At 35.6% G+C, this 13,121-nt stretch overlaps 1 protein-coding gene across 1 annotated transcript in view; it reads right to left on the reverse strand.

The window, feature by feature from the left end:
• Positions 1-8,540: 8,540 nt before the first annotated feature.
• LOC122803849 (formin-1-like) overlaps positions 8,541-13,121 on the reverse strand; it is a 29,793-nt gene continuing 25,212 nt past the window's right edge. Inside the window, exon 2 of the mRNA XM_044073531.1 lies at positions 8,541-8,650. Coding sequence (XP_043929466.1) covers positions 8,541-8,650 — 110 coding nt within the window. The remainder of the gene's footprint in view (positions 8,651-13,121) is intronic.

The following is a 13,121-nucleotide window of genomic DNA, read 5'->3' on the forward strand; positions in this document are numbered from 1 at the left end:
CAAAGTCAATGCTTCTACAGAAAAAAATAAATAAAAATTTGTATCCCTGAAACAAAGGCCTCATTAATTATGTGGAACACGACTCCTTGTTGCCATACTTAATGTTACTTAAAATGACTAAATAAGTAATTACTGTATTAAATGAATCTTTCTAGAACCTTTGCTGTGATGCATATGTGTTTACTTTTAGCTTGAATGCTCTTCTCTACATGTTCAGACCACACAGGTAGTGTCATTGGGACACTTCAGCTCTGCAGCTGATTCACATTTCAGGTTAATTTGTTATCTACAGAAATAACTGTTTGGGCAACAGCTTGTTACAAGGAAGGTTTACGTAAAGCATTTGTTAAGCAGCCAGCAGGCTAATATGATAACACGCACTGAAACTTTGACAGATTTTCATACAAGATACAACATGTATTTAAAGTGTAGCATATTGGTTTAAGCAGGCATGCTATTTATTTATTTATTTATTTTACTAAATCTAGTTTGTCACTTCATCTGCTTTTCGGCCATATAAATTGCATGCAGATTCATTTTTAAAAACATTGTTCATTTGGTGTAAACTTATAAGCTACATAATTAAGGTAACAGAAATACATAATTTTCTATTAATCAGACAACAGAAAAAAATAACACTGGAAAAGTAGATTCAAATTATTATTTGACAAAGCTAATACTGCACTTTCTGCAGATGCCAGCATAGACTCACAGACATTCCTTTTCTGTCTTAAGTACCAAATAACTAGGCCTGTTACTTACAAATTAAACAGCATATCCTCAAATGCAAATTTGCACATATTTTTATGTGGTCAAAATCACAGTGCTTTTCTCCTCCTTAATGTGGGTGTTGAAAATGATCGAATTTCTATTTCATATGCCTTCATGGAACTACGAACTACATATTTTGTTTTAAAAGAGATTTGCATTGCTATGTTTTAGGTTTATTAAAAAGTACAATCAACACTACTATTTACAGCACACTGTGAAGAAGGTATAGGTTGTTGTAGTTTCAAGTACTTCCTCAACTGAGTCTTTTCTACAAGAAGAAGGTAACAAAGCCATTCTATTATACCTAAGTTAAATAATATCATCCACTTATTCTATAATTTTCCAGTGCCCACTTTATTCTCTTCATGGTCCAGGAGCATCTACAGTAATGATCTACTCATTTCCTGCTAAACAATGAATATAAGGCATTAAACCACATTCTACAAGACACACTACTTCACTGCATGTCTCAAACACAACACTATGAGCAAGTGATACAGAGGATCATCTATTCATCTATTGACATGTCTTTGGGTTTGGGAGAAAGCTGATGACCTCACTAAAACATGCAAACAAACAGAGGACATGCAGACTCACACAGATGGTACCCTAGCCAGGAGCCATACCAGAGAACCAAGACCTATGAGGCAGCTATACTAACTGCTACACTACTATGCCATGCTTAGAGATAGTTACTGAACATAAAAGTGCCTGCCAGACTCAAACACCCACAGGAAGGCTGCTCCATTTAAAGGCAACACCTACGGGTAAGCTTAAGGCTCTGTCAGGTACTCTGTTTTACTTTTCAGTAGCTGGTGTGCCTCCATTTTACTTTTCAGTAGCTGGCGTGTTTTCGTTTTGCTTTTCAGTAGCTGGTGTGTCTCCGTTTTGCTTTTCAGTAGCTGGTGTGCCTCCGTTTTACTTTTCAGTTGCTGGTATGCCTCCATTTTACTTTTCAGTAGCTGGTATGTTATTTCCGTTTGCTATATAGCAGTAATACAGCATGGTCTATCTGTGTATGAAAGACAGTAGTCTCTAAATGTATTGTTTATGGGTATATCCTACTTGTTTATTTTCATGTAACATAACGCTACTGTGTAATATAATAAGTTCTGCATTAAACTTTTGCCTGTGAATCACTGTTCCAGCTAAACAGACAACCTGACAGTGAAATATATTAAATGAATATTTTATGTGAATATTGCCAAGAAACAGATTCTCCTGCAAAAGCATATTCATCTAATTCGCTTTACTAAAACAAATTGGTAAAACGTATCGCCATTTGTTCACTCAGATCACATAATAATAATAGCATACTCTGGGTTATATATTAGACTGGAATGTATTTGCTTCTAGCATGGTTTAGTTACTTGACTGTAAAAATACCATATATGGTTAAATCCCAACATTACTCACAACTCATAATTAATTACTTTTCTTAATTCTCCTGTTACATGCTTTTAAAATAAAGTAATCCAATATGCACAAATGCTCTGTGTGTTTGATAGTTGGTTGCAGCCTTATTTGAATGGCTATCATGAACTTTTAGTTTTTCCTAATGCAATATTTCAAATATGAGGTTATAACTTATGCTAACCATTTGTTGTTTTGATCTCTGTCCTTTAAAACACAGTTATTCATTTACAAACCATCCCCACAGCTGCTATAAGTAATATTTGTGTCCTGATTCATTAATAAGCACAGGTGTTGTTAAATAACATTCTTAGTCCATTCAAAAATGGTATATTAAGGTTATGAGAATAAAGCACAGCTCTGTTGAGTGAATGCTGGAGAGACAGATATGTATCCTAGAAAAACTGTTTATTCTATGGAACAGTTTTCCCACCCATACGAAGCTGAGTTCCTCTATCTCCCAATTTAAGTGCAACCTAGACCAGTGGATGGGGACAAGGAAATTAACACCGGGCCTGGCACCCATGTCCCTTATGGACAGAAGTTACCTATACATCCCTGGCCCTCAATGTCCTATTTGGATACAAGACATAATTATTCTTTTGAGAAAACTTGGCTAGGCTTTGAAAGGCCTCTTGGGTCATTAGCCTAGTATCAATCTATGAATGTATGAATCTATAAAAAGTGCCGCTTAAAACACCAGATTATTCTGCCATTGACTTTATTCCTCCTGTTACAAATCAGAAGAGACTTTCCAGCTCAGTAGTTTAGAAAGATACCTTAAAATTCATCATGATAATGAACATTGTTAAAAGATAACTCTGCCCGTGTCGCAAGTTAGACTATTAAGAAGAATATGATAGATAACATTTACTAAAATATTTGTTATGATATATAATTATCTGCTGTGGTTGATTTGCTGAAGAATTAAGGGGTAAATAAACAGTTATGCATAAACATTTTATCATTTTGAAGTGGAAAATTAAGAATTTGTGGACTTTTGGGTGTGATCCATATTTATTTTTACTTTTGTATTCTGGTGGCATTTTGTAATTTCATAAGGTACTCTTGTAGATAAATGTTATTTGAATATGCTCATGATTTTTTAAGTTTATATATACTGGCTTCACTTTATGAATATTGGCTGCAACCGGTTACTAATCTTTGTCAGGGCAGATAACATATAATTATTATGTGTTAATTCAAACAAGAATGAAAGGGTGACTGAGTAATTTTATAAAACATATTATGTATTTAATAATAAGGAAAGCTAAGAATTTAGAGAAAGCATTGCCACTATTTGACTCACCTAATAGGATGATACACTAATGGGTACGAGTCAAACATTTGGAGTTACATTTTTTAGACTTCTTTGTTTGCACTGATTATGAAGGTTGTTTGATTATGCTTGTGATTTTAGTCTTTTATATGTGATAATTATATTTATACTGGGCTAATTTGAGATTGTTTATTTGAGGGGCAATGCTTATTGTAATGTGAATGGCTGGGGAATATGTTATCAGTTATTCTGTCATGAGTCCGTTCATTAAGGGAGTGTATGCATTCAGATTTCTGTGTATTTAAGAAAGTTATAAGGGTCTGTTAACCAATACACTTACCCAATTAATAACTGTATAAAGAAATATTTCTTTTATCTAAATGGAGAGCAACTCAATGGTATAGTCTTAAAGATGACAGATGTATTTTCTGAATTATTTCAAGGGATCTGTGAAGTGGGTTAAAGGAAAAAGATAAATTTCTGTGTGACCAGTTACTGAATCCCCAAATGACTTGAGGAGCAGTTAGTTATTGAATCCCCAAATGACTTAACCACCATACAGGAAGGTTTGCCCCAAATACTAACTGGTGTCAAAACATGACAATGCCCTCTGAGAAATGACCTAATTGTTTGGCATTTGTGAACTTGTGTGTACAGTGGCCTAACTTTTGACCAACATGTGCCCAGAGTTATAAGAAAGCCTTTCTATGTTGCATAGCTTATAAACAAATTGTGACTAGATCTAGAGATGTTGTTGTCCACTTTTACAAAGCTCTCATTAGGTCAGTCATTTTGTATAATACCCACTTTGCCATGTATCTGTCCAGCCCCAGGAAGCAATTGGAATACCTTCATCGACACCTTACTAAAAGCATACAAGTCCTAAGCAATAGGTCTTGCATGGACCACTTCAAAAATTTATTTACTATACTCAGCATCCTTCAGAGTGCTTAGAGGTGGCATGTATGGCATACAAGGCATCCTTCGACCTAATTCAGATGGACCTACTGAACTTCAGCAAGTCAAATGGCATCATAAATACTCAGTCCAGTTATCTATCTCAAATACTAACTGGTGTCAAAACATGACAATGCCCTCTGAGAAATGACCTAATTGTTTGGCATTTGTGAACTTGTGTGTACAGTGGCCTAACTTTTGACCAACATGTGCCCAGAGTTATAAGAAAGCCTTTCTATGTTGCATAGCTTATAAACAAATTGTGACTAGATCTAGAGATGTTGTTGTCCACTTTTACAAAGCTCTCATTAGGTCAGTCATTTTGTATAATACCCACTTTGCCATGTATCTGTCCAGCCCCAGGAAGCAATTGGAATACCTTCATCGACACCTTACTAAAAGCATACAAGTCCTAAGCAATAGGTCTTGCATGGACCACTTCAAAAATTTATTTACTATACTCAGCATCCTTCAGAGTGCTTAGAGGTGGCATGTATGGCATACAAGGCATCCTTTGACCTAATTCAGATGGACCTACTGAACATCAGCAAGTCAAATGGCATCATAAATACTCAGTCCAGTTATCTAAACTGAATGTTGAGTAGAGATGGATATATATCACAGAGGCTACTACTGTTCCACAACAGACTATCCATACAAATAAAACAAAGCTCATCCATCCATATTCAAATGCAACTTAGATCTAAGGATGGGTAATAGAAAATGTACTCCAGGATTGCCCCTCATGTCACTAAAGGATAGAGGCAGTTCCTAAATGCTGCGTCCCTTACATGGGTCCCCTCAAATTATCTATGGTATGATCACAGTTATTCACACTAGGGCAAATATACAATTATCAGCCATGGGATAGGTAACACCAATCAGAAAATGTTAATTCAAGCACCAAAAGGGAATTGCCTAAGCTTAAAATGTCCTCCAAGTGAACCTATGTTGTGGTAGTAAACAGTTATAAAAAATTGCCCTTTTTAGATCACTAAGTGCCCCTCTTACCCCCCCCCAGTCTTCAACAGCTTCCGGCACATATGATAAAAACAACTAAACACTCACTGACTCATGACAACATCTGCATACAAGTGCAAGATTTGTTGCACTGATGCTGTTTTGTACTCTCAGCTAGCAGTTAGCATTTGTTTTCTTTTTGGATTACCTGTAACTCTAACAAGAAACATTTGCTTCAATTTTAAGTTGCATAAATAAACATCAGAAGGTACTCATAATTAAAATCTCTCTTTACTGTTTTGCACACAAAGTATAATTTAACACTGAAACAGTAAATGAGATTCATAAAAACATGCACAGGAGAGCACTTTGTCTTATTATAGAAATGTCAGAGTAAGCAGAACAAAAACAAATTAAATGCCCTGCCTAATTATGGTTACCTTACTTGTCTCACTGAAACATCTGAGACTCTTATGTAAGAAATGCAATTTATCCCAGTGCACTATCCATTGGTTGTAATACGATGACTAACCAAGGTCCAGTCTGTCTCAGTTGGTGATGGATCCGGCCAATGTAAAAATCTCATGTTTATCAAAAAAAAAAAAAAAAAAGAGTAGGAGAACTTTACACAAAGCCCTACTAAAACTATCTGCAGTCAGTATGAATACTACCTTGAGTCTCCCTTGAAAATAGACCATAGGCCTTAATAGGACTAATCCAGGCAATAAAACTAAATGATATAAACAAACAAATGCATACTGTGCAGGTTATAAAAAATATATGAACTCATCATCATCAAAACTTTTTCTCTCATTTTTATATGGACTCAGGGTGCCACTTCAACTGTTGTAATCTCTCTTAACAATTGATGTGATACCCAACTTCATTCAAAACTGAAAATATAGTTGATGATTATGATGTTTTGATAATTTCTAGTAGGTAATTATCTGTGTATTTATTTAATTTAGATTTGTTTATCTGAATTATATATGACCACAATTATGAATGAAATGACTCTTGAATCCAGTCCTTCCAGAATATATGCTGGTTATACTGTCATCTGGGTCTATATTAGAAGACCGAATGTTTAGGTGATCGAACACCTAAACATCGATATTCTAATATCGAAAGCAAAAAATGGCGAACGGCCGATTTAACACAGGAAAAGATTTCCCTTGGCCGTTGCCGGAGTTTGCTATTTCCCTACTGTTGAGTGATCTCGAAGTTGGTATATTTAGTTAGGGGGGGTGTGGAGGGTGAAGCCCCCCCCACTTAATTTAGATGTAAAGTAATGTTTTTGTGTTGTGGCTGAGGGACATGTTTCCCTGGGACGTTCGACATTGTACGGTTCGATATTAGAAGATCGATGTTTAGGTGTTCGATCACCTAAACAGTCGGCCTTCTAATATAGACCCTGTCATCTGCATCACTGAAGCATCTGAACACCTGTGCTTTTCTAATCTTAACTGGTACACAGCCACCACTAACTTTATGCTAAAGGGTTTGGAAGGAGGCTGAAGGCTGAAGACCTCACTGAAACATGTAGACAAAGAGAGGGCATGCTAACTCCACACAGAAGGCACTCTAGTTAGGATCCATATCAGATAACCAAGCCCTTTTGTGGCAGCAATACTATCTGCTACACTACTGTGTCACCCTTACTTCCCATTACTGAACATAAAAAACAACTAAATGCTCACTGACTCATGACAACACATTCATACAAGTGCAAGGTTTGTTGTCTGGATGCTGATTTGTACTGTCAGCTAGCAATAAGCATTTGTTTTGGGTTTGGTTTGGATTACCTATAACTCTACGAAGATATATTTACATGCATTTTAAGTTATATAATTTAACATTTCTTTCTTTATTGTTTTATACAAAAAGTATAATTTAACACAGAAACAGTGAGTGAGATTCATAAAAACATGCACAAAAGAGCATGTTGTTATAGGAATATGAAATACATTCCAGATTAACAATTAAATGCCTAACTATGGCTTAGATTAAATGCAAATTATTATTTTACAGAGCTCAGTGATATTATGTCCCCATATATGGTTAGCCAATATCCTTTTCTGTCTTTGATGTTACTTTTTCTCTAAACTAATGAAGCTCTTTCATTAATTTATCAGATGCTTTATTTTGCATTTATTTGCATTAATTCCAAAATAAATATTGTTCCCAGGTTGCCCCTGTAAAGGAACTGTATGTCCAGTCAGCTTACCAAGTTAACATTTTTTCCTTCTAAATATCAATTGACTGTTTCAGTTCTTTTATTCATTTAAAATCAAATCAAACCAAACTCTGTAAAGGGCAGAAGTTTAATTAAAAATGGTAAGCACTTTCAAAGATGTACTCTGCTTCATCAAACCATAAAATCAAGAGCACACTTTTAACATATATAAATCAAATTAATTCAAAATATCCAATAAAAACCTACTAAAAAATCACGTTACACTATTAATAAAGTATAATAACACTCAATTGCATAAACCCCTTTGTTTTAAAAAAGATCTTAAAGAGACCTTACCATACAAACTATGTGTTTTATCAGCCTGTAGATGTAAAATCCAATACATCTCTCCACTTTCTGTTCTGGTGTATGAGTCCCCTAACCTCCCATCAACTCTCATCATTTCAATCACCTTAAATTTAAAAGCAAGACCTTCACCCATCCTCATGACACGTTTGGTTAGGGACATTACATTGTCTTATACCCCTAACATGTTCCCTAATATGTTTTAAAAAGGAGTGATTAGCTTTTCCTGTGTAATTTTTTTTGCATAAAACACATTGGGCAAGTTAGATCAAATTCCTGAAAGTACAAGTCACCTCCACTCCAAAATAATATATATGTAATCTACAGAACAGGGGACATAGCCCCCACCACCACTTCATGCAGAATAGGAAATGGGGTTGCAGCCCTACTGCAAAACAATGTTAAAGGTAACACAGTGAATTTTGGAATTGACTATGTTTTAACAGAATTACAGTTTAACCTTCAAAGCGTTAGGACTCCCAGTACCAGGTCTTGCATTTTCAGTAAACTGTCTATTGCATTAATGTAACTGGTGTTCTCTACTTGTGACAGGTTTCTCCATTAGTTTCTGGGAAAGCATGGTTTGGTATATATAGAAATAAATACAAAATGTCACTATCAGTTTAACATCTTTGTGGCTAGATTGCTGTCTGACAACATAACATGTAAAGTCATTTCATCAAGGTCACAGAGGTTACAGAGAGTTGGTTTGACAAGAATATAAGTCACTATTGCAAAGGATGCAAAAAAATAGTGTGACATTGAGTGTGATTGGTGGATGGCTGCAATGTGGCATTTTTGAAAAAAGTATGGTACTCATTACACTTAATGAAAATGCCTTTAACTGAAGTAAAAGTGAAACTGCACATTTTTGTATTGTAATGTGCTGACAGGAAAAAAAACAAAGATAAGTCTTAGGTTTACCACATCTAGCAGCACTATCATGTACTTACGGTTTTGTTTTGCATGTCCTGCTGCTGTCAGAAAAAAGGTTAAAGTGGTCAAGCGTTGATTTTATTTATACCACTTATATTTGTTTTTTTCCACAGACAAGTAACCTGTACATGTACTTTAAGTACTTTATTTATGTCAGCAGATTTACATGTGCTTCTGGTGTTTAAGGTGCAAAATAATTTCAGCGTTCCCAGTTTCCCATTCTTGTAATTTCTTAAATTTTCCCATTGTTATATTCTTAAAGTATATAGACTATATCCAGTACATGACACTGAGAATGCCTGCTTTAAAAGTGTTGAATGCACCTTGCTTGATGGGACAGAGTACAACTGTATCAGCCTAGCAGACAAACACACTCTGGGAGACTCATTGTAGAGTAAGTAGCAGGTACTGCACAGGCAATAAAGAATCAAGGAAGTAATCTGTGCATAAAATGTTGGTGAAAGATTTAAGGTTTAAGATACTTTTTCTGATATTTATTTATGAATTATTTATTATCTGAAGATAGAGTATTATTTAGCACTGTAGATTGTCTAGCTGTTTGTATCTACCAATAATTGGTCAGATAGCTCTGTACATTACTATATGCATTTATTATTATTATTATTTTTGGCTATTGCTCAAGAGTATCACAATAGTTGGTTGGTCCCTATCCGTAACTATTGTTGCAGTAGAAATACTTTCCTAGTACAAAAGCTTTTGAGGATTGGAGAATTCTATTTGTCTTCCCTGGGAATTGTGTGTGTGTGTGTGTGTGTGTGTGTGTGTGTGTGTGTGTGTGTGTGTGTGTGTGTGTGTGTGTGTGTGTGTGTGTGTAAATAACTTGTTTGGCAGACAGCTAACAGGGGCAAGGGGCATTGAAAGGCACTGACATTAACACAGAGTGGTGAGAAAGGGGCCTGACAAGCCAGGGAGAAGATGCAGCTCAGTAACTGATCAATGTGGAGTCCTAGTCTGGGTTTGGATGATGGAAGTCCATACCCAGGGCAGCGGTGCATATTATCTACAAGCTCTTGAGAGCATGTTGTATTTGGTGAACTGTTTATTGAATAAGATCTAATTATATAACTTCCACTTTAACTTGTTGGGATGCAGAGGTGTTACACAAGAAGACATCCTTCTGGTTGTCATTAGAACTATATGTGGGCAGTGATGCAGACCCAAAGACAATAATCCCTGTCCTTTACATATCCAGTATGATATTTGGTTGTGAATGGTTGGACTTAAACCCCATATGCACCAGACTGTTCACCACACTGACTTTACAGATTTGTCAGTACATTGCTCTTTGGATATGAGGTATCCACCATGGGATATCAGTGCTTTATTTTCTGCACCTGTAGTGTTTATCCAAATGTAGCAGTACATGTGTTTTTTTGCTCTGCTTCTGAAGTTTAGCTAAAGATTCCCTGGTGATCCAGTGTGATTTGAATGAGGTTACCTTGGGAGATCTCTAAATAACTACTTAAGGCTTAATTCTAGCCATTTCATAGGGTGGATTGAATCTTATGAAGTTTACCTAGGTCTGACTCAAAAAGGTAGTATAAAATGGAACCTGAAATCTTTAATCCACAGTTAGAAAAAAAAACTTCGACAGATAGTGGCATCCCTTCATTAGCCTTTCTGATCAGTTTTGAATGGATGAAAATATACCAAAGAGTAATATCAACACAAATAATAGAGTTAGGTAGCAAATATATAAACATGGAAACTATAAAATGAGCCCAAATTAAAATTATTCATTTTGTCAAACTGTAAACTTTTTCACAAATTTCACTACCGCAAATCATACACATTTCAAATGCAGCATATACACAAATTTAGAACCCATGAAAATGTAGAAAAATCCCACATGACAGACTGTTGTTCACACTTAAGATTGTATTTATTCATCCATCCTCTTCTAAATCAACTGTCTCACTGATGCTCCTGGTGGTTTCAAGCTGGTCAGAGTAGTTCAAATGTCTCTGTCCCCAGCAACAGTCTTCACTTCATTTTGTGGGATCCCCAAGTGTTCCCATGCAACTTGAGAAATATAAGTCTCCCAAAATATTCTTCATCTGCCCTGAGGTCTACTCCCTGTGGGTCATGCCTGGTATACCTCCTGTCAATGGAACCTAGGGAGGCACCCTGACAAGATGTTTAAACTATTTCAACTGACTCTTCTCAACAAGAAGGAGCAGTACCTGTATTCTAAGATCTTCCTAGATTGCCAATTCTCACATACACCTCATTCCTGTTGCTTGTAAGCACAAATTCATCCTTTCAGACATTCACCAAACCTTGTGACCAAATCTGAGAACAGGAACATAGACTAACCAGTAAATTGAGAGCTTTGCCCTATGACTTGGCTCTAGTTTCCCCACCATACTCCAGTACAAAGCCTGTAGTACTGCTATCACTCTGCCCAACTAATGGTCAGTCTCCTCATGGCTTCTACCTTCAGCTGTGAACAAGGCCACAAGAGATTTAACTTGGCGACAAGAAATTTAGTTCCTTCCTCTGAGGCAGCTACTGTCCTTGCCTGAAGAACATCCACTCCATTCCAGCAAAGAAACATTACCTTTAATTTAGAAGCATCACAGACACCTGTCATTCAACACTGAAATACTCTACTACAAGCTGGAGAACACAATCACTTGAGGTTAATAAGGCATCATTGTAAACAATAAAGAGGCAAGCCTTACTTTACAAAATGTAAACGTTCCAAACTTTCATTGCAACTTCATATCTTTTCAAAGAAAATCATAAACAAGAAATGGGACAGGACTCAACCTTAGAAGAGCTATATGCCCAACTTCACTGAATTTAAGGCAATATCAGCAATGCAGACACACCTCTCACTCTGAATGCTGCATAAGTTCTGGGGTCCTCATACTGTTGTAGTACCTCGTAACATATATTTTAGGTTGCACAGTTATGTGCCTCCTCCAAACCCACAAAATACATGCTGACAGTATTGGTGAATTCCCATGACTCTTTCAATATCAACACCAGGACAAACACTTGATCTACTGTCCTGCTGCCAGGAGGAGGGCTTTGTGTGAAACCACATAATGTGTCAACTCCACCACAGCTGAACCTCCCCTCCTTTACCTTTACCTTTTAAAGATTATTTACATGTTTTTCTTAATGGAAAAATAATTTTTTAAGATTGTTACATCTTTTTTTTACATCAGCTGCCTCTGTTCCAAGTATTTCATATTCTACCATACTTCTACATAATCTGAACAAAAATGTTCCTATCTATGTATTCCTTCTTAAAAGTTCCACTCAGTAACTATGAAAAGGTAAATAAATGTGCTTCCACATTTTTGTTTGTTTATAGAAAGCAGTGTTTAACTTCCCCTGGTTATGATATGATATCTTAACATGCAAGATCACCAAGTAACAAGTAAAACTAAATAAACAATGTTGGTATTCTTCATATCTTTCATGAATTCACATAATTCCCTTGGCTGTCCCAACATGAATTCAAAGTTTTTTGTGTTAGAACAGGTTGAAGTGGACCCTAGAGGGGGAAGTTGGGAGACTAAACTAGAATACCGGGAATTGTTTTGGCAATTAAAACTGGACGCCTGGGTTGAACGACCACATTAATATTAGTAGTGTTTTGAGAATGAGAGCAGCAAGATTATAGGCACAGACAATTGTGGTTTATCCTTGATACATCTTAACTACGATTTAATTTTTATGGATCATTCCTTCATACACACACTGGGTAGGAATCAAATTACACAGTTTATACATTGTATTTAATATTGATTATTTATTTATTCATTTATAGTGGTAAAATACACATACAATTCAAACAGCACATACTATTAAGAAGGGTAACATAATTATTGTAAACATAACAACACACAACCTTTTAACCATTATATATACTTTTTTCTAAACGTGTTTAAAATTCAATTACAATAATTTAATTTAACTAATTATTAAGAATATAAGACTATACATTTTAAAGGGAAGGTTTTTTTAAAAGGGAAAATGTCTATAGCATTTACTATGTTTTAATATGTTTTAATGTATTTTACTTGATTGGAAGTTATTGAACTTCAATTATGAAATGTCACATGTTCAAGCTTTGGGTATTTAAACCCACCACTGGTTTCACTGAATTTTGTTCTGAGGAAGCCTGGGATTGAACCTGGGTGGAAGCGCTTAACTATTTGTTCATATTGTTTGGACTTAAGTATTGAATAAATTACGTGGTTTTATATCCGTTTGGTGGACTCGTGT

The sequence above is a fragment of the Protopterus annectens genome, chromosome 6.part0 (assembly GCF_019279795.1).
Source record: "Protopterus annectens isolate FY-2018-M chromosome 6.part0, PAN1.0, whole genome shotgun sequence".
In the NCBI taxonomy this organism is placed as follows: domain Eukaryota; kingdom Metazoa; phylum Chordata; order Ceratodontiformes; family Protopteridae; genus Protopterus; species Protopterus annectens.